Source organism: Seriola dumerili, unplaced genomic scaffold, assembly GCF_002260705.1.
Source record: "Seriola dumerili isolate Sdu_G_001 unplaced genomic scaffold, Sdu_1.0 BDQW01000011.1, whole genome shotgun sequence".
In the NCBI taxonomy this organism is placed as follows: Eukaryota; Metazoa; Chordata; class Actinopteri; order Carangiformes; family Carangidae; genus Seriola; species Seriola dumerili.
The window spans coordinates 3,884,898-3,907,623 of NW_019174266.1; the positions used below are offsets into that span (position 1 = coordinate 3,884,898).

Sequence of the window (22,726 nt, forward strand, 5' to 3'; positions counted from 1 at the left end):
GAGTTCAGAGGTCTATCTCATAGGAAGAGTCTCACTGTCTCCTCAGGAAGACACACCGACACACCGGGGGGGGGGGGGCACAAAATTTAGTCCATGGAGCTGAAGAAACTCCATGTACTGGATTTCAGTTACATACTTCCCCTTTCCCAGGTTTCACTCTAACCTACAGTCACCCCGCTTCCTCCACAGTTAATATTTAAAAGCAGCTAGATAATACAAGGCTTGTACTAACAGACCATGAGCCTCATTACTGTAACGCCGAGAGGTCCTGTTCTCCTGTCCCTCCCAGGGAGCGGCCTAACACCCTTCATTGACTCATTGTTTAGAAAAGTTAAGTCAGGGCTAGGAAGAGGCGATGACTGTACTGTGTGGTGTCTATTGTACCGTTAGCGTAACTGATCATCCAGCCAAAGGAAATCATGATTATACAGCATTTAAATGACTAAATTTCACTGTGTTTCAAGTCCTATGTAGTTACATACGCTACTACAACACAGTCACTGGAAACACTTGAACTGGAAAGCAATGCTTTGAATATGGAAATTGTAAAGTCAGTATTTTAGTCACATGAAGTGCGTAACCTGGCCTCATCTTAGCAGGAATTACATGCCTGAACTTATTCTTAGTCAGGCAGTTATCAATACACAGTTTGATTTTATCCTGAGTTGTGAATTTACCTGTCTGCCAGGAAAAAAAAAAAAAAAAAAAAGACACAAGCTGCTGTTTCACAAATGACAGATGAGATGGTGAAATTTTAAAACCCTGCAGAACAATGTTCCTCCATTTCCTGCTCTTATTTTGTGGCAATAAAATGGAGATCTCTTTTAGATGTGCGTGTTAATACGTTGTTAAGGAAAACTCTAAACTTCCCACTAACCTGCAAAGGGAACCAATTATGTTGTTTCCAGTGATAAAGCTGCAGCAAATGCTGTGTTAAAGCCACTGGAAGTAGATAATGATCAGTTAGTTAACTAGTTGATTCACTGATTTGCTGAATATCTTCTGGCTCTGAGTTGTCTGTCAGACAAAAGAAGTGATTTAAAGACGTCACCTCTGACCTCATTTGGAGATATTTCACTACCTCTCTGTTGGAGATCAGTTTTTGAAGTAGAGCCGTCAGGTGAAGAACCTCAAGCCTTAAAACTTTGAACCAAGGAAGGAAAAGCATGAACCACACCCACCACTTGAGGCAGGGTTGATGTTGAACCAGGGAGAAGCCCCGGTGTGCTTGTATACACACTCAATAATGTACATGTGACCATAAACACAGAGACGGGCACAAAGGCAGGCGTTACAAGGCCAAACACGGCGCTAACTTTAGACAGCAGAGGGACTGAAGTGTGATGGAGAGCGGGAGAACCGGGACACAAAGCGTCAGCACTTTTCAACGGAGTCCTGTTCTGTATTGTCCAAGGTGTTACAAATGCAGCTGTGCGTCCATGTGTGTCTATAAAATGAAAGAGGAGGAAGTGCTGTGTTTACAGAACAGCTGTGGAGGCGCATCGTGTGCGGTGAGAGTGTGGCAGCTCTTTCGTGCCATCAGACCACAATGCTGCGGCGCCAAGTGCCTCCGACCTCTGCTGACTGAGACTCAAACCCATACACCGCTCAGTCACACTCTCACCGGCGCACACACTGCAGAGCATCGCACATGGATATACACACAGATCTGACTTTACTGTATCTATTATTCCTATTTTATTAATTCATTTATTGTACTTATTTCTGATGTAAGGGGGGGGGGGGGGGGGGGGCATCTGCACAAGGTCCACAAAGCAGCTCAGTCGGACTTTTAAACATGAATGAACTTTTTATGTGAATTACATTTAAAGCCTACACATATTCAATTGTGCATTACATGTTTTAATCAACTATTATTATATTATTATATTATATTATATTCCAGTTATTATTTATTCTATTTATCGACTATCGCACTTTACTTTGCTTGTCTGGTGTTTTTAAAGAGAAACGTTATTTAGTTTTCATGTATGTACAGTAAATGCAGAGAAATGATCATTAAAAGGAAATCTGAATTATATCTCTTATCTCATCTGGGAGCAGCACAGTGTCAAGGTACCTTCCTCCCCTCTTCCACTGTGATGCAGGACTGGTGTCTAATTAAAGTCTAGGTGTGTTCAACCAGGAGGAGAGACTGTGAAATGATCGAAATCCACAATGCAGCGTTCTCTTACGATCTAAACCAGTATTTCGTGAGCACGGTGTTGTCTGACAGGGACAAAGCTCTGAGGCGGGAGTGGAAGAAAACAAGCAGGAGAAATGACAAGAGCGAACACAAAAAATGAGTGAGAGCCAAGTTGCCCATTACATGCTTTGCTGCAACACTGGAATCTGTGCACCAACTGACCTCTCAGCACTCAGCACTCACACAGGCTGACAGCAGCTGGGCCGACACTGTACCCGTCACGTCCCTATGGGAAATGCATGCTCAGTGCGACACGGCCCGGGGGGGTGGGGGGGTGGGGGGTGTCGTTGCTCCGAGCTCATGGTCTTCATACAAGCCATTTATCTGCCTCATTCAGTCTTTGCACATGAAAACTTCTTCCATTCTAAAGTTTTTGATGATAGACTTTTAGTTAATGGCTAAAACGAACTGATCATTGATTATCTGACTGCCAGAAAATAATTCAACAACAATTTGATTGAGTATTTAGTAATAGTTTAAGTTGGTGATTTCCAGCCTGAGACGACGTGTCTTCACTGGACAAACTTAAACATGTGATCGGCATTTCATGTATTTAAGCTGCTATGTCAATAAAGATTATTATATTATTACTTCTATAGACCTGTAAATATTATTCAAATAACACACGGATCAAAAATCACTTTTCTGTTGAAGCCCACAAACATGTTCAAACTGTGACATTGGAAGTAGATATTTTTTTAATTTTATAGGTTTATAAGTGAAAAAGATTAAGAACCACTGGTTCATCTATCAATTTAAAACGTCTAACATTCATCTGCTTCTTCTGTCAGTTTTATAAGATATTGAACATCTTTGGACTGTCGAAAGGAAAAAATTGAAAAAAAAAAAAAGAAAAATGAAGAAACAACTGCAGATAAACAAGACGGCATTTATAAACCAGGATAAAAATGGTTTAATTCTTATGAAAAGTGTGATATTTTCACTCTTGCTCTAGTTTCCAGGAGGTTTAGTTGAAGACATTACGCTGGCTCGTTAGTAAAAGCACAGCACTACTAATGGCTGTGACCTTTGACCCACTGTGGTGCTGGAGGCCTACTTCTGAGGACAATTAACCCGTCAGGTCACATCTGACCGGCAGCGTCATGGCCATTACTGTCCCCGCTGTTCAGCTGAGGTCACGAGTGCAAATACCAGCTGAGCGCCGGCACACAAAGCTGTAATAACAGAGACCCGGGCCGTCCTGAGAGAGGCAGAGAGGCAGGTAGGCCTGCTGATCCCGGGGGGGGGGGGGGGGGTCAACCGATGAAACTGCTGCTTTCAGCTCTCATGTACGACTCAAAAGTTTTCCTGGAGTGTGACGGAGATCAGAACCGGAAGAGTAACTTGCAGCTTCAGGTTTCACAGGTGAGAGGCGGTGGAGGAGGGGTGGGACCAGGACGGCTCCTGCGGGGCTGTTATGGAGCACTGATCCCTCTCCCTTTCATTCCCGCTTTCATTCCCTCTCATTCTCAGCCGTTGACTGTCAGACTGTGTGACTCATGCCTGTTCCTCTTGGAGGCCTCGGTGCCTCCCAGACAACAACCAGCAGGTAACATTTACACAGCAACCAGAGTGCAGTGCTCAACAGTGTGCACTCGGGTTTCAAAGGCAGATTCACAGCAAAAATAATGTAGATCTAACTCACGAGATTCTGCTTTTTCTACTGACTTCTAAGTGTTTGTTGTGTTTTTAGATAGATATACATACATATATATATATATACACACACACACTTCCCGCCTTAACTTCTCATATTCACCACCCTCTCTCAATGATTTTAATTGCTGCACAAGCTTGAATTTCCCTGTTTGGTTCAATAAAGTTCATCTCATTTTTCTCAGAGCCGGTCCGATCCTCTGTGGGTGGTGCTTTATCTGTTGAGTCATGGTAATTACCACCTGCTGTAACGACCCAGTTTTCTCCTGCTCGTTTAAAAAGATAAAATTAGGGTTGCGAATAACAATAATTTTGGTTATCAATCAATCTGCTGATTATTTTTACAATTATTCCATCCATTGTTCTGTCTATAAAATGTCAGAAAATAATAGAAGAGGGAATCAGTTTCTCAGAGTTGAGTTTTAAGATGTTTTGTTCAACCAACAGTTATATTAGATGTTCACATCTGGAACCAGAACAGCAGCTGGAACCAGAGAATTTAATCAATTACTGACTAACTGTTTCATCTCTAAATCAAATTGACCAAAATAAATATCACAGGTTTCCAAATGTGGATGAAAGCAAACAGGAAGCTGTTTACAGGGAGCCGACAGGTCACATCAGTCACCTGAGGACAGACTGTATCGCTGTGTTGAAGTGTTGAACACATCACTCTTGTGCCATTGTTCTCCTCATGGCAACACAATGTCGAGGACCTGGTATTACGTAACACTCATTGCAGCGGCAGCAATACACAAGAGTGTGTGGAAACTGTTTAAAAAACAGGAAATTACAGGCAAAGGGCCAGAGCTGGAGGAGGAACTGGGCTGGTCCTGCAGTGGAGGGTGAGAGGGAGGAGATGAAGCCTCTGTGCAGTTTTAAACTGATGTGGCATCGATGTGACTGTTTAACACCATAAAGAACTGATGTGAGCCAACCATAGCTACTTCTGTTTTCCAATGAGAAAACTGATTTTAGTGTCTTGTTTCCATTCTCCCCTCTCATCTCACAAAGCAGAGAGGGAGTAATCCTACAAACGTCTGTTGCTCAGCTAAAAACGGTGCACCAAAAAAAAAAAAAAAAAGACACTGATGTGACAGAAAGGTTTGTAACGTGACAGGTAGCACTTCTAGCGTACCTCATTTTATTCTTGTGGGTTTCAGCCAACAGACAGGAAGTGAGGGAGGAAGAGTAATCTGATGCAGCAGCAACCTGACAACACTTGTGTGTGTGTGTGTGTGTGTGTGTGTGTGTTGTGTATGATGGATTAAAGATAAAACAGAGATTATCTGTCTGTTTACTCTGGTGGATTATCTCGCTCCGACAGACTCAGGTCTTTTTACACCTACAGCTTCTTTTCAGGGAAGATTAAAAATATGAAGACACTGCACCACCCACCAGCAAAAAAAAAAACCCAAAACAAACAGTAGTGATGTAAGTAGAGAAATGGTAAAACTGTGCTTTTCATGTCACAGTGAAGCGTCACAGTGAAGAGAGAAAGCTGAACCCTGATATTCTAACGTCATGTTTTTCATTAAAGGCAAGGCAAAAATTTTTCTCGCCTTTGGGGAGAATTTGAAGCTTGAAACTGAAGCTCTTCGTCATTTCAGCAGGTTTGGATGAAATGAAACAGCATCATCTGAACAAGCCGATCAGATACGCACATCAACATGTCACAAAACTGATCCACCAGTGCAAATATCACATGACACAGCACAACCTGGAGTTTTATTTCTGTCACGTTTCATCGCTGACCTTCATGATTAAAGCAAAGAAAGGAATTTTTTCCTAAAATTCAACAAACAAGCAACAAAATACCACAATTTAGATTTTCTCTGAAAACTATGATTTATCTGAGCCCTTGTGAAAGATAAGAAAACAAGAGATTCACAAAAAAAAATACTGATTTTGAAGTAATTTACTGATGGCAAAGATAAATTCTTGGAAGTTAATGACGTTATGGTTTCACTTTGCTAATTATACAACAGCAGGTTGATAACAGGCAAACGAGCTGCTCACCAAGGCTGACTGATTCCTTGGGATTTTGAAATGTATTACTACATTGAAAAATGTCTGTGGATAATTAACCAAAGAATATTTAATTATAATTTTATTATGTGTCATTTTTGCATCGATGCTCCACCTGTTAAATGTCACTTAGCACTCGGGGGTGGAAGCCAGACTGTACGATGATTTTTGTTTCCAGACTTTGACTTCACTTGCGTCACAACTTTTCTAAAAAAAGAAGAAGAAGAAAAAAAAAACAAAAAAACATTTTGCCACACAGCTGCAATTTCAGCACGAAAATGGGCAGAAATGACTTCAGCTGAGAAGTTGGTCCAGGTTTATTACTATAATAACAGCATGTCAGTGGCACTGCAGCGTTTAGCTATGACAGCACAGTAACGTTACTGAGGTTCGGAGAAGCGGTTTCTTCAGTCTCTAACATGCAAACACACAAGAACACACACGTTAAACTCACACGCTGCTGCAAAAATAAATCAAACCCCATGAACTGGATCATGAGATAAAAATCAACACAGCAGTAACACGTTACCTCACTCGCACCTGTCGATGTAACCTGAGAACCACAGCACTTTGCTATTTGTGCCATTTGTTCCAGCAACAACACTGATCTCAGGGTAAATTCCCATCATTCCTCAGTGTCACTCACTTTGACACAAACAAGGTTCAAACCTCGTTAGAAAGTGAGTTTTTTTTTTGTTGTAATTCAGACATTTATCGGCTTTCACTTCAAAACAGGTGTGTATTTGGCAGAGGCGGCAGATCTTTGCTGTCTGACACACAAACACACTCAGTGTTTCTGTGACCTAACCAGAGCGGATTGTCTGTTACATCAGAGTAAGAAGAAGAAGAAAAAAAAACGTATCATCGTGTCGAAGCTCAGAGTCAATAAAACACCAGCATGCTGTCAGTCAGCCGGAGGCAGTGAGGAGGAAACCCGGCCAATCACAGGTAAACTCTGCTGTCACCATGGCAACACTTACAGTGTTTACCTGGAATGTACTATTCTGATAACAGTGTGTTCTTTTAACTGTATCTCAAATAAGGTCAGAGTCAGAGTCAGAGGCGGCAAACCCAAGTAAAGTCACGGAGTCTGACGATGTTTGTTACGACAGATACGTAAAACTCCCAGACAGCATGTGTTTTTGTGCACGAGCCTCCAACTCTTTGGGGTTTACCATCAAAAACTCCCGCTACTAAATAAGTAACTATTGTTGCTGTGACATCAGATGGTTTATATAGACACACTGATGAGTCTTTGCTTTATAAGGTCCCATATAAAAAGGTCCATGTGTAGTGTGATTATAGATCAGGTCCAGGTTCTGTATTAATACTGTGAAAGTGTCAAAGCGCTCAGTCCACAGAGAAATGCACACAGCCTGTATTCAGAAACCGAGCCTTCAAACCAGCTGAAATGTTGTGATGTCACAACAAAACAGTCACCGCTCTCAGCCAGAGAGGCTCAGAGCGTCCTCTCTTCTGATTGGCTCACCGACCTGTTGTCACTAGAGCTCCAGAGAGAAGCCTGAGAGAGGAGATGTAAAACTACACTGAGGAGGTTTTTGGTTCTTAAAACTGCAAATATATCTTCTCATGGATCAACACTTCAAATAAAACACACAAGTGGAAAATATGGGACCTTCAAAACAACGTATAACTGTCACAGTCTCCTGAGTTAAGTTGCTAGTTAACAACTACATCTCTGGTGTTACGATCTCTGCTCTATTTTCTCAACACATAAAAAAAAAAAAAAAAAAAACATGTTTGCTTTTCATTCGAAGCCTTGATCTATTTTCATGAACAGAAAATTCTTTATAAAAGTGGCACACAGGTGCCCATAAAGACACAACACTTACAACATGGCAGACTGGCTGGGTTTGAGTTGGAAGACAGCTGATGCTGTAACAGGAGGGTTTCAGGTGTTGAGACAGAGTGAAAGGTCACTGGTCCAACAGACACCACGTGAAAAATACCCTTTGTGGGAAGTAATGGAAAGTTCATCATCAGGGGACAAATGAAAGGTAATGACTATGTTTAGTAACAAAATGTCTCGTTTTCAATAAGCTTAGACTCAGTAAATACCTCCGAGCAATTACGTGGGCTCCACACGACACATGGGGAGTGGTTGTCATGGGAAATAAGCTGCATGAGCAGTAAGTTTATTTGTTTTCATATTTTCCAAGAGCAGACGTCACAGAGTTCTTCACAATTTCAAAAGCTTAAGCAACATTTCAACATTTTTGTGGGGAATCAACTTATTTGGCTTCTCACTGGGAGTTAAAATGAGAAACTTGACGCCTCTCTCGTGTCTTTATGGTAAATATGAAGCTCGGCGTAAAGACTGGAAACAGAGGGGAACAGTGAGTCTGGCTCTATTTGATAAATCTGAGCATTGGTGCTGAATCCACGCAGCGTTCCCTGAGGGAGGTCAAGCACTTTCAGGGCCATTTATTTTCAAAATTGCCTCCTTTTGCTCAAATCCACAAACTTTCATGAAATTTGAAGGTTAGAGGGAACCCTGTCATTTGAATCATTCACACAAAACACTCATTAGACGGCGTGCCTGCTGTAAACAGGCCTGAATGTGACCCAGCCTGTCACCACAGTGGGGGAGGGAGGGGGGAGGATCGTCAGCGATGTGGCATATGAAGTGGATTTGAGGCGTTGAGGTTACAGGAAAGGGAGTGAGGTCGATAACGTAGCTCTGAGACACACTCCGCTCATCATCCATCACATGTACAGTAGACGCAGCCGGCTGACACGCTGCGGTCAGTCCTGCTGGTTCACCAGCGAGCGCTCCCTCTAAAGCAGAGATTACAGTACCTCACATTGTTTAACAGTGTCTAAACAACAGCTCACAGTTACTGCTGCTGGAGGAGGAGGAGGAGGAGGAGGAGGAGGAGACGTACACAAGTTCCAAAGAATTTGTTTCAAAAGTTTAATCACTCAACACTGAAGTCCAATAGGTGTAAAGCAGGATCCGATTCTGTGCAGTGTTATTCTTAATATTAATAATAATAAAATATACAATTACTTAATAATGTAGAAAGTGGTGAAACATAAAGTAATCAGGATTCAGTTTAACCACGGCTGCAGCACGATGCCAAAAAAGGAGCGAGGAGAAGGAAGGAGGAGCGATGGGAAGCAGCAGCAGGTTATCTAGAGCTTTGTGCGGCTGTGGCTAAAACTCATGTTTTCCAAGTTAGCCATAAAATATCAGCATCTTCTTATCGCCCGTTATTGCAGAAGTAATCCTGTCGTCTATGGAGACGTGGTGAGGGAGGCAGCCATGCAGCCAGAGGAAGAGCATCTTTGTCAGCAGTCAGGATGCCAGTCAGCCAGAGGGCTGGGAAAGAGCTGGGCTGGTTAACATGCGAGGAGAAGTTACTGAAACGAACTTCACAAGGAGAAGCAGGCGGACCAAAAGTAGGAGAAGAGACAGATTAAGAATAGTTACATAAATAAATAAATGATTCTACATGATCAATAAAAGGCTTCAAATAGACCCTGTGATCAGTGATTGTCCCCAAACACCCTGACTGGAGTAGACCCCATTTTGACCTCGTTAGCACTTGAAACTGAAAGTGAAATGTCTGTTACAAACCTCCACGGCACAGACGGTTCAATAGTAAAGTTGATGAAGCGAAACTATTCTGGAAAAACTGTTTTCAATCTGACTTCTCATTCAATTCTGGAGAAAATTACAAAAGTAGAATCGAATGAAGAAAAAAGTAGCAAAGGAAAAATGCAGAGCAGAGTTTCTGTATGTGACAGTTTACAGATATTTGATAACATGCAGCAGTTCAACATCAACCTCACCTCCTATAATTACAGTTACTCTCTCCTCCCTCTCCACCTTCACTCTGCTGCTGAATCTGCTTCCTCTGGGGAATCAAAACCTTTTTCAGCTACACCTAAAACTAACCGTGTCACCCTCTGAAAACATCTGCTGAGTGAGTGATTTACAACCTGCTTTACTTCACCGCACCGAGCGCACGGTGACAGGAAGCCAGGACGAGACAAATGTGGACGACGTGTGACTGATGCACAGACGCAGTCCTGACATCCTGACTTCCTGACAACGTCACTGTTTGCTGTACACTGATGCGATGAGGGAGGGACCGTGCAGTCGGCACCGTGCATGCATCAATAAACAGATGTATCGTGCAGAAAACATGTCCAACTGCATTCCCAGGGAGACGGAAGGAGGGAACCAGAGAGTGAAAGCAGAGAGAAAGCCTCAGATACGGAGGAGGAAGTTTGTTTCTTTCTTTCTTCTACGTCACTGTGAAATGAAGATCTTTGTGTTTTGGATTGTTGGTCGGACAAAAAAAAGCAATTTAAAGATGGTGTTTTTTTTTTTCTTTATATGTTCAATGAGTATTCAATGATTGGAAATAAATAGTCAATCAATTAATGGATAAATAAAGTAACTCCCCACAAAAAATTGAGCTGAGCGACCATCATCAGCACTGAAGAGCCAGCAGAGACGGACGGGTCACTGAGCATTCAAATACAGCCTCACAACATGGAAATGAGAGCGATAGCATGGTTTGCATCTCTGTGGTGAAAGAGCTCGAGCCGAACGGCAATCAGACTCCAAAGTACCAAAGTCCGTAATGACCCGAGACACCTGCCAGCTGCAGCGTTAGAGCCGCATTCCTGCAGCCATCCCCACAAGGCGCACAGGTACGCTCTCACACCTTGCTGCACAGCTGTCACAGACATTTCCCAGTCATACCTCTCTGCATCAGCACCCCCCCCCCCCCTCCCTCCCTCCAGTGCTCCCCTGCAGGCTCAGGTGTAACCCACATGGAGCTCAGTCTACCTGAAAAACTCAACAGCCAATCAGGAGGCGTACTTCACTGTTCGAGCGTTAATACTGAATATTTTTTTTATTCACAACAGATCGTTGAGCTCCCTAAAGAAATAAATCCTGGCTCAGTTACAGGCGTTAGCAGCATTAATGCTTAGACGCCACAAACACGGTTTGACTTTTAACTTTGAAGGTTTAATTAAGAGGATAATCGAACAGCAGCGTAATCAGATGTGAGAGGCAGTGGCTCTTCTTCTCAGTAGCCATTAGCCCGAAGATAAAGAGCTGCCAACTTCGCTCTTTCACATTCGACATGTGAAAGATTAACGCTGATAAAAGAGTGAAGCTGATGTGGGAGAGGACAGCCCTGCTATCAACAATGGAAAACCGCTTCACAGCAGGAAAAAGGATCTTCTTCTTTATTTTTTTTTTTTATATAATTAATGATGACTTTTAGGAGAATGTCTAACATCCTACAGTTCATCTTTAAATCTGAACTTCTTCTAATGATGAGTGGTTTTATGCTCAATGTAATGTGTCGTGGTTCACCAGTCGTACAGATGTGAGCTTCTGAACCACTGTGGAAAGTAGCAGATGTTTTAAATCACCGATAATTAATGACACAACCCTTCATCAAGACCTCGGCTGAACTGAAACAAATAACAATGTGACTTTGTAAATCAACCTTGAGTCAGGAAACGAGTGAGTCCTGAGCTGCAGAGCGAACAAAGGTCAAGAACTGCAGTGAGATCGTTCTGTCAATTATTATTTACAAGGTCAAGAAATAACTTTCACTCTTAATTCAATGCGAGTGAACATGAAAGAGAAGTCATTAAAAGCAGTGAACATCACATTTCATGATAACTGGGCAAGCTGAGGAAGACCATGTGATAGGAACAAAAGCTCCACAACAGAAGCTTGCGGTGAGATTGTTTTTTGTCAATTACTGTTTCAAAGGTTAAGACAGAAGGTTCAGTCTCAAAAGTCAAATACTTTGTGATCAACGCGTTCTTATTTTCCCTTCACTTAATCCAGAGCTGAGCAGAGAGATGAGGAAAACAAACTCCTTCCCTCAACACCTCCGCCCGACAGGAAGAGATCCCGTCACAGCACCGCCCGACACTGACGACGGGGTGGGTTCAGAAAGGAAAAGCCAAGTCATGAACATGAAGAACCCAGAGGAAGAATAATATAAAAAAACACTCCTTAAACCGTTACTAGTGTTCCTCTGTGTTTGAGTATCTACATTATTCCTGTAAGTATCACCAACAGCCGCACAGAATTGGACCAGAATGCAATGCAGTCACCAGACATGTAGAGTAAGTGGTGCACACACGGTGGGAAGAAGAAGTTCAGGGACAGAGGTGGAGGTGTCGGGGGGAGGAACACACAGAACACAATTCACTCCAGGAATTTCCTGAACATCACAGATGGACGACGATAACGGAGCAGGTGAGGGATGAGGGGCAGGTGCTCAAACACACACACACACACACACACACACACACACACGACACACACCGCAGCCATACAACCACTAAGCTTCTTTATCAGAGCGTAAAACCTCGCAGCAGCACGGACTCCAGCACTCACACCGGAACCTGTTGCTATGACAACTGTGGGTTTCTGTGGCAACTGTGGAAGATACTAAAATCAACAAGGACTGAGTCACTTCCTGTCTCGCACAATCCTTCCTCTTTTGAACCAGCGAGCCCACGGCAGGGTCGACTCCTGAGGCGCCAAAAGCAAACATACAAGGCTGTTAATAAGCTCCACACACACACACACACAAAATATATATATATGTGTGTGTGTGTGTGTGTGTGTGTGTGTGTGTGTGTGTGTGTGTGTGTGAATACCAAGAAAAAGACCTCATCCACTGCCTCATAAATTCCAAGTAACAAAACAAGTTGTTGTTCTGTGCTAAATATGAGGTTCAGTTCTAAAATCGTCTTGTGAACTTCATTATTTGCCCGTTAATGAGCAGCACTTTGACCTGAACTCAACAGTCAACCGTTGACATTGTTACATCACAAATGTCTTCATACATCATGTCCACATGTTGATATCATCATAACTTAAATGTATAATCTCATTTCATCCAGCAGACCTCTGGGATCTTGACACATCTCGTCTGAAGGTTTTCAACAGTGAGAGTTTCAGGTCCAACATTACGCTGAACGTCTTTCTACAAAACCCTCGATTTCAATTCTAAAAGTCCTCACAGGTTAAATGTGGTCTAAGCTGCCGTACAAGAACTGAATGAATGATTCAGGAAACTGATTAAAGAATCATCTATCATCTATATCGTGGGGTGGAGTCGGTCCCAGCTGACGCTGGGCGAGGGCGCATCATTTTTTGTGAAGAATGATGCGGCCAGACTTTACAGTGGGACTAAAAAGTGAGTTGATGGCCTGTTGTGACTAAATGACTGTTACATTTACAGGAAACAAAGATCTGTATAATGACGATGACTAATGAACTGCATTAACGTGGATCGGCCCTGTCATCGTCTGAAATGGGCAAAATCTTGATTGAAATCAGAATTATCACATCAAAGAGAAAGTAAACGACCAGACATTCGGTTCCTGCGCCTCATACTTTAGTTTCAAAAGGTGAGAAGTGACGTTCAGTATGGAGCCCCTTCCCAAAATATCAACAGGAACTAAAACCTGAAAATCACCAAGACTGAGCGGGAATGAATCTTCTAAAGAAGAAGTGAACGTCAAAATCAATCTGCAACAGTTTTTATAACTGTAATATGTAAAATTTAATTATTTTTCATGCAAAAATGACAAAAAAAACTTCAACGTTCATGCTTCTTAATTGCAAAGATTTCCTTCTTTTCGTTGTTTTATGTGAGAGTAAAACTGAGAATCTCTGGGTTTCCGATGCTGGTCGGACTGAAGACGCAGTTTAAACACGTTAACTGTTAATTGCAGCCCTGATGACAGCTCTGTATTACCGTCTAGACTACACACTTCTATGGAGGATGATATCCACTGAATAAACCAGTGTCAGTGTGGGAGACAGTCTGCGACATGAATCAGAGCTGCGTTGAATCATCACAGACTCTGCGACGATGTGCTTCAGCTGGTTTCGCAGGTGAAACCGTCCTCGAGCCTCTTACCTCTTTGCCTCCTCCAGGTGGCACAGGTACTCGTAGGCCATGTTCTGCTGCCGCCGCTCGTCCATCTCCTCCGCCGTGAGCCGCTCCACGCCATCCAGGACAGCTGGAGACCAAGAACACGCACAAAAGGGTCAATCAGAGAGATATATCATGAGGAAAAGAAATCATGATATTTCAGAAATAGCTGTGTGTAAATTATTATTATGCAACTGTTTCCATCAGATGTCTGGCCTCTCCAATGTTCCACATACTGAGGTGTTTCACAAAAGGAAACCGGCCTCATTCATTAGTCATCTGTGCAGCCAGTTAACACACGAGCTCAGCCCGGCTCAGGGAAGTGAGGCTGTATGATGTGGTGTGTGACTGTATGATGCCTTTGTCTGTAAATGGCACAGTTATTCATACACTGCAAACAAAAAAACAATGCAGGGGAGGTTTGTGGGGGGGATTCTCATGAGATTACACAGATTGGAGCCGTGATTCCGCCGGCAGAGTAACATTCCCCAAATAAAGTGTTGGGTTTTTTTTTTTTCCCCAAAAAAATTATGGAGAGAGGAGGGGGGGATGGGGACAGGATGAGGGCGCGCAATACAAAGAGGCCCCTATTTAGCCTCCTGTCACATCTCAGGTGGGAGGTTTTAGCCTCACAAGGAAACAGCAAGAGCAGCCAAGTCCTGGTTTTAACAAAAACTGCTTCACCACTGACATATATTTAAAAACTGAACCACTGGGATCTGTCTGCTGAGCAAACTACTCCTCCTTCTCCAAATCTGATGGAATGGATGAAGTGTGAAGTTTTATTTTGAAATTCTGATGAAAAATTTTTTTTTTTTTGTAAATCCATGGGCGGTGGTTGTTCAGTAGCTAATTTCATCTCTATGTATAACTCTGACACAGAACTTTATTTCCTGTGTCCTGCTTTAACATGTGGCAGAATTAAGTGTTCACAGTGACCTGGGCTGTAAACACTAACGTGTACAGAGAGTGGAAAAAGTTGTGTAAACTCTAAAAGCAGGCCTCCCTCTCTCTCTCTCTCCTCTCTGCGATGCATTAGTAAAGAAACGCGGAAGTCACAATCAGGCTGTAACCATGCTGTCAGAAATAAAAGCGATCAGCCTGAGCGCGCTTTGTACAAATAAATCGGCGCTTTCTGTAGTTTTCGGAGGCTGTTGCATGAACAGAGTCTGGAGCTGTGGCCCGGGGCTGCTGCCTCTCCCTGAGTATCTGTGAGGGGGGGGAGCCGCCCGCCTGGCATCTCAAGGTGAGCAGAGAAAAAGTCTGAACTTACAGCCATATCTCGGCCGGAGCCCGTCCGTGTCGTCTGAAGTTGACATCCTCGCGTCTCTCTGCGCTCCGCGGTTCGCTTCAGTAAAAAGTTGACGCGCGGTCTGGACGCTTCGGTCCCCAAACTCTCCGGAGCTTAAAAGAAAAAAAAAAAACTCTCAAAACCGACAGAAAACCGAGCGGGACCTCTCGGCCCTCCTGTTCCTCCTCTGCACAGTTTGAGTTGAGACTTTTTCTTCTTCTTCAAACCTCACTGATGTCACTGGGTGTGTTCTTCCTAATCCTGAAGTATGCATTTCAGGAAACGGAGCTCGGCAGCCTCCAGGCGGACAACCTCCGGCGCAGCGCCCCCTGCTGTCCGCTGCGAGGAGGGGACCCTGGAGGCTTTCAAACAGGGGCCCTTCAGTGGGAGCCTTGCAGTTCGCAGAGAGAATAACAAATAATATAAAGATTAAGACTAAGGCTCAGTGCAAGGAAAATATTCTGCAGGAACATTTAAAACATTTGTGAAGTTTAAATTATTTGTGTGAGAAAATCAACAGTAAAATGTTTTCTATTAATTTAGTTTTACAGTCAAATCTGACAAACAAACAACCAAAAGAATAATGTGGGTTTGGAAAATTATCATATCGTATTCATACATGTTCTTATTTTGAATTTTAATAACTAGTTTGCAGTGATTAGTTTTTCTTTTGTGTAGTAATGTTGTTAACATTCATGCTGACATTTTAAACCCTGAACAATCTAAACCTTAAAGTTAAGTTAGTTAAAATAATCTTAACTCAAGGCGCACACACTTGTTTTTTCTGGAGTTTTCAACCATTTCCCACAGTCTTCATTAGCCTATTTTGTTTGGTTCGGTGTCACATGTACCAACTGAACTAACTCCAAGACGATAGACTAGACTCCATCTGCCAAAGAAGACCATGAGATGCATTTGAAGTTTTTGATTTAAGATCATTTCGTCAAACCTGCGCAGCCTGAATTTAACTTATCACGGTCATGAAAATAAAACAGCTGGATTTAGTGTCCAGTGGTTGAAATGCAGAGCTGTTACAGTGCTGGAACCTGATTGGCCGACAACTGCATTTCTTCTACTTGAGATTCATTAGATTTCACTAGAAATAACTGTAATGAAACAATGCTGATAAATGTGAATGATACTTTCTCTGTTGTTCTGTAGTTGCAGATTTCCGTGGACGTTTTTGACTAATTCTGCTTTGACACCCAAACCTCTGAGAGGTGCTGCATGAGCAGCGGTGAGGGCAGATCTGGTTCATAAACAGACAACTAAAACCTCCTCAGCCGCAGAGTGGGCAGCCAGCTAATCATTTCCCTCTCTTTCACTTTCTAACTGAAAGGTCGACTGACAACTCACTTTTTCCACTGCAAAATTTAAAGGGGGATTTAATGTTATGCTTCAATAATGTTAATGACACTTTCCCATCCTAATACAGCCAGCAGCACCCCCGGTTAGACCCCTTCTGCCTGGTAAACACACAGGTCTTTTCATTTCCACATGCAATTCAACATACACATCCAATATGTAACACAGGCCTTCTGTTTGATTGATTGATTTAACCAGGTGAATCCCACTGAAGTTACAAACTGCTTTTTCGGGACGGCAGCGGTACAAGTTTCACACAACATAAATAAACCAGGTGACGGTGTACGGAGGCTCAAATACGCTGGAATGGAACAAAACAACCGTCAATATGAAGAAAGCTAAAGTGACAAGAGACAGTAAAGAAATCATGAACAATCGAGTTTACAACATCCTTGTATTTAGACCTTTAAATCAATTTCCCTTTGCAACCTGTTCTCACGTCGCCTCATGATCCTGTGTGACATACTGTAAATTTACTGACAACATGAGAGGGAAGTTTGACCCGAAGAGCTTTATGAATAAAAATAAACCAGTGACTCAAAACATGCAGAGTGCAGAGATGAGTCAAGTGTTAATGTGTTGAACAGAGTCCAGAGCTGGTAAGAAGGTGGTTCGCTTCCAAATAAAAGTAGGACTTTGTCTTAAATAAAATTCTTAATTCTTAAAAAAGAAAGACAAACACCAAGATATTTATAACAGCTGACAACATCTATTATTGTCACATTATGAGCCGTGGCTCAGGGTTTTTTTTAATTTTTTTTATTGCATTAGAAAATAAGCTGCGTCTCTGTTAGAATGTGTCTCAAAGCCAAAGTCGTGATGACATTGTGGTTATTTTCTCAGACCATAAAAAGCTCTTTCAGCTGGTAAAACATTACAGAACTCTTCCCAGAGGCTGAGGAGTGAAATAAGAGGAGCGACTCTTCTCCAGCTCATCACACAGGACTTTGATTATGAAAAATGATCATTCACGTAACATAATAAGTCAGATGTTTTTTGTTGTCCTGGCAGAGTGGGCACAGGTGTAACTGATAACATTAACGATGGCCTCGCTTACCACAGCCCCAAAAACTGGACCACCTGAATGGGATGCAGCTGTTATTGATGATATTAATTACACCTGTGAAGAAGTTCTGTTCTGGTCGTGACTGAGGCCAAATAAATAAATTAATAAATAAATATATATATAAATTTATAAATATATAAATGGAAGTATAATGTATCATAGAAACACTCAAATGTTCCTCTTCTCCATTTAAACACACAGGGACATCCATCTCCTCCCCCTCCCCCTCACACACACACACACACACACACACACTCACTCACACACACACACCACACACACACACACACACACACACACACACACACACACACACACACACACACACACACACACTCTCCTCTGGCTATAATGTAAATCAATATGTTGAAGGTGTGAAAGCGATGGTTATTGTCTCTCTCAGCACAGGGACACATCTGTGTCCTGAGGGACCAGCAGTGTTATTAACAGTATTAGTAGTTAGCAGGTTGTCACAGCTCTGTGACTTAGCAGAATTTAGAGAGTTCTAGTTTTTGCTGCTTAGACATAATTAGCCACCTTCATCTATAGATACCTGTAGATACACCCACCCTTTTCTTTGTCATTGTTCTAAATAGAAAAATCCCTATAATAATGCCTTAAATCCCCAAAATAAATGATAGACTATAGAGGTTAATGTGATTGGTAGTTGTTGGAGAATCAAGTCTGCTCCAGCACAGCGAGATTAACTCTTTGGGTGGGGCCAGTATTGACCCCCGCGATGCAGTTTCATTATTTCCCCATGGGCACCCAGAAACCGACCAGTGCTCCAGAGCTGAAATAATTGCTGATTAATCAATCAGCTGACTGATAGATAATTAATTGGCAACATAATAATTAAATTGTTATTATTATTGTTATTTCCATTAGTTTTCTCTGACAGTCGACTCAACGAGACATTAGAATATGTGAACTCAGGTTTTCAGGAAATAATGAGGGAAATTTTTCTGATATTTTATTCACTGAACAATCAATCAGTTATTAACGGCAATAACTGTCAGACCAATTGGTAATGAAAATAATCACTGGTTGCAGCCTTACAGTTCTCCTATGATTAAAAAAACCCCAGATGATAGTGACACCTAAGAGAGACCTCACCACCTGGATCTATTTTCTTCACCTTTAATAAGCACCTGCCTCAGTCTGGGGCCTACAGGTGGTCATTACATACAGGTGACATACAGCTCTGTATGAATTCATTCTGATAGTCAACCATGTGACCATGTGACCAGATCACCTATGTGTAATCTGTTCATTTACCCATAAATCGATTATAAACTGATAGTTAATGCTCAATCTCAGTGATCTTGGATGTTCAAGTTTGAATTTCATATCTTGAATCTTAATGTCTAATTTTTTAAATCCTTAAAAATACATAGGCTACACAAGTGCACACCTTAAAATGACATGACATGCACGCGAAGTATTCAGTAGTGAGTGGATTAGATGTTCAGATATCTATAAGATTTTAATCTTTAATCATTATTTACTTCCGTTAAAAAAAAACAAAATAGCGTTAATACCATCCGTCATACCTGAGGGGAAGCACGTGCCCAGGCAATCATCTCACCTGTCTGCAGCTGCTGTGTTTGTGGACTGGAGTGATTTTATTTTAGATTTTTTTTTTGAGTAGAAGGACCATCTACGAGCTGCTGGGGTTATTCATACTTTCCAGCTGCAAACAGAAAACTGAGCTGGTGGGTTTATCGCGCCTCCATCCATCCCCGCCTGCCCCCATGCAAAACTCTCCTGCATGTTAATCCTGCAGTGCGGGCGGGGCTATAAGAGTCAATATAAGAGAGGAGAAAGTCTGGTGGGTGGAGGGAGAATCTTCTGTGTCCCTGCTGCGACCCTCTGCTCCTCCAGTCCTGAGTTGCTGCCTCCTGCCGGGACCTGCAGAATCCTCCTCCTCCTCCTCCCACCTCCTCCACCTCCTCCACCGGGACCAGCACTATGGACAGCTCCGGGATGCTCCGCGGGCTGCTGTTTGTCGGCCTGCTGTCCTTCCTGTGTCACGGCCAGGCGTCCCAGGAAAACTCCGCGGAAGACTTTGGAGTGGAGAAACCCGAACCAGCCGCAGACAGAGACCTGGTCAGTATCCGAAGCTCCACAGATGTTAGTTTATGGATGAATATCTGTAATCGTGAGATCCTTGATGCTGCAGGGTCACGTCTCCTAAGCTTCACAGGCCTGTGTGTATTTGGACTTTAATAAGCTGTTTTCTTCAGTTCAGCCAAACAGGAAACTCAGAGAACTTACATTTCAACAACAGTTTTCAAATTAGTTTTGTGTTAGTTTTGCATGTAAGTTTGTTAAACAAATTTCTGCTTCATTGATCTTTAATAGATTCATAAATCTGAATTTTTTCTGAAATCAGTCTTTATTTTTCTTTGACTGGTTTGTCATGATTGTTGAAGGGAACGGAGAGTTTATTCACCTAATTCTCAACACCTCATAAACTCTGCCAGCCCCTCATGCTGTGCAGCCAATCCATGTTGAAGTCCACAGAACTTTATTTTTTACTTTTAGTGGAGGTGCAAAAGTTCCCAAATATCAAATGTCAAGTTGAATTTTGGGGGAAATATGAATAAAACAATATTTATATTTCTATATCATGGGAGGGAGCGGCTAGAAAGACCACAACGTCTCAGGTTGAAATGTTCCACTCTGTAAGTATCGTGTAGCTTCAATGAAAAACTAGGAGCAGCAGATACAGAATAAACATGTGATACTGGCATGTAGAACGACGTTAGAGCTGCAGTTTGACACTTTTACTTCAGGCCTCATGTTGTTGTTTGTGTGAATGAACTTCTTCTGCCGAGCAGGTGGAAGCACTGGAGGCTCTGCTGGGCAGGATGCATAATCGGATTTCCTCCACCGAGAAAAGAGGGAGCATCCCGCTGGTAACTCCACTTCATTCACTACAAAGAAACTCTGAACGCACACCTTTACCTTATTCCTCGTGATGGACAACAGAGTGTAACTCAGTCATTTGTGAGACAGCGCTCAGTCACTGCTCTTAATTAAACCAGTTAGCAAACGATACCTGCCACTAATTAAAAGATAACAAGGAAATGCCAGCAACGGTCTTTCCCTCAGTGCAATTACAGACTAATCAAGATTGCTGCCCAGCTCCAATTAGCCGAGAGAGGGAAGCTAAAAAGCTGCAGAAGCCTCTCAGTTCTCCTGACCCCTCAGTGGATCAGTCTGTTACCTACAGGCTCAATTTGAGCTAATGAACAGGATTGAATTATTTCACCGTAAAAGAATGATTAACTTCTCTCTCTCTCTCATTCTCATGTGTCAAATAAATCAGAATAATCAACAGGAAATGAAAAACAATTAATCAAAGCAAATTAGTTAATTAACATAAAGGCCTGTGCAAATATTTGCTCCATTATTTTCTATATATTAGGGGAAAAATTGAAGGTAAAGATGAAGCACAATTTTTACAAGACTATTTTTTTTTTTATTCTTGAAATGAAAAGATATTAATGCCATCTCTCTGCACTCCTCCTCCTCTCCTCAGTGTGGGATGGGTGACCGGTGTGCCATGAAGTTCGGGCCTCGCATCGGGAAGCTCTGCGACTGCGGGAGAGGAGCCAACTGCAACTCCTACCTGCTCAAGTGCATCTGAAAAGCATGGGACTTTTTTCTTTTTCTTTTTCACAGCATCACTTTTTCAGGACCAAAACCTCCTCCAGCTGGCTGCACACGAGCCTCGACTCGCATCCTGCTGTCAGTCTCTAATATCATCGTTTACATCTGTCATGCATTGCTGTTGTTGCCTGAGTATACGCATGGATTTTGTATCGCTGACCGTCCTGATGTTCTACTGTAGCATGTGAATGTTTCATGTACAATAAACATATTTGTCAACAAATCTTTTTTTGTTATTGTATTTATTCAAACTTTACTCATAGTTACATAAGATTCCTTGGTCAATGTTGTTGTAATTGGTGTTAAATTATATGATAGGAGTTTTAAAGGTCCCATATTGTATAAAGCCAGATGTCCATGTGTTGTTTGATTATAGATCAGGTCTAGGTTCTATATTAATACTGTGAAAGAATCAAAGCCTCAGTCCAACAGAGAAATGCACACAGCCTGTATTCAGAAACTGAGCCTTAAAACCAGCCGTCAGGACTTCTGTAACTTCATGATGTCACAACAAAGCCCCGCCCTCTGCCAAGCCCCAAGCCCCACCCACCTGGACCCACCATCCAACCTTGCAGGATTTGGTTTCTCTGAGTGTTTTACCTGAAATCTACTATATTTTTTATTTGATCACTCAGAAAACAGTCAACAAATCAGAAGAGAGGCTCAGAGACTCCTCTCTTCTGATTGGCTCACCGACCTTATTGCTGCAGCTCCAGAGAGAAGCCTGAGAGAGGAGTTGTAAAACTACATTGAGATAGTTGAAAAAAATTCTTAAAAGTCATTTTGTGTTCACAAATAAAAGCTGTATTGTCACATTCGAAATGAAAGATGTTTGCTTTGACTTCATGTATCTTCACATTACCCGTTTTGCAGAGGTTGTTTGCCTAATGTTTGTTTGTATTGGGCCCATGACAGTATACAGGAAGTGTGCTCAGATGGAAGCACAGCACAATGCAAATGATAGCTTTTCAAGAGCGGCAGGCGTTCGATCGTCCTCCCGCACATGTCTGTCAAGCAGCAGTAAGGGCTTTTGTTCTTCAAACAATTCGGCTGTGTGGTTTCAGATTAGTGTGGCCACTGAAGAGCAGCTGTCACGTACACGATAACTTCGTGTCGCAGGCCTATGAACCTCTTCTGCTTTGTCTTTTGTGTTTTATATGAGGACACAAACAATTTATTCAGAGTTTCTACAACCAGCCTGGAAAGTGTTGCACTGACATCCCGCATCTTCACTGATGTAGAAGCTGTCCAGTTCTGACATACATGGTTTACCGCACATCAGCGTACGGAGCATTTAAGGTCACATGAATGCTTTCATCATCTCATTTCATGAAACCAGAGGCTCCTTATTCTGACCCAGTTAAGAATAAAATCCCATATTTCACTCATCTAATTTGACACTTTTTTACATTTAGTCTCAAGATCTTTTGAAAAAGGCATTAAAGTGTGGCTCAGGAGTTAGAGCGTGTCGACCCCCA

At 42.3% G+C, this 22,726-nt stretch overlaps 2 protein-coding genes across 2 annotated transcripts in view; one reads left to right on the forward strand and one right to left on the reverse strand.

Annotated features, from left to right (window-relative positions):
• iqgap1 (IQ motif containing GTPase activating protein 1) overlaps window positions 1-15,343 on the reverse strand; it is a 45,624-nt gene extending 30,281 nt beyond the window's left edge. The window contains exons 1-2 of the mRNA XM_022746804.1: window positions 15,122-15,343; window positions 13,834-13,936 (exon numbers count right to left, since the gene is read on the reverse strand). Coding sequence (XP_022602525.1) covers window positions 13,834-13,936; window positions 15,122-15,167 — 149 coding nt within the window. The 5' untranslated portion in view covers window positions 15,168-15,343. The remainder of the gene's footprint in view (window positions 1-13,833; window positions 13,937-15,121) is intronic.
• Window positions 15,344-19,424: 4,081 nt separating this feature from the next.
• Window positions 19,425-21,459, forward strand: LOC111224846 (cocaine- and amphetamine-regulated transcript protein-like). The gene is made up of 3 exons (XM_022749531.1): window positions 19,425-19,679; window positions 20,414-20,491; window positions 21,118-21,459. The coding sequence occupies exons 1-3, from the start codon at window positions 19,542-19,544 to the stop codon at window positions 21,223-21,225; spliced, it is 324 nt and encodes a 107-aa protein (XP_022605252.1). The 5' UTR covers window positions 19,425-19,541; the 3' UTR covers window positions 21,226-21,459.
• The last annotated feature ends 1,267 nt before the right edge of the window (window positions 21,460-22,726 follow it).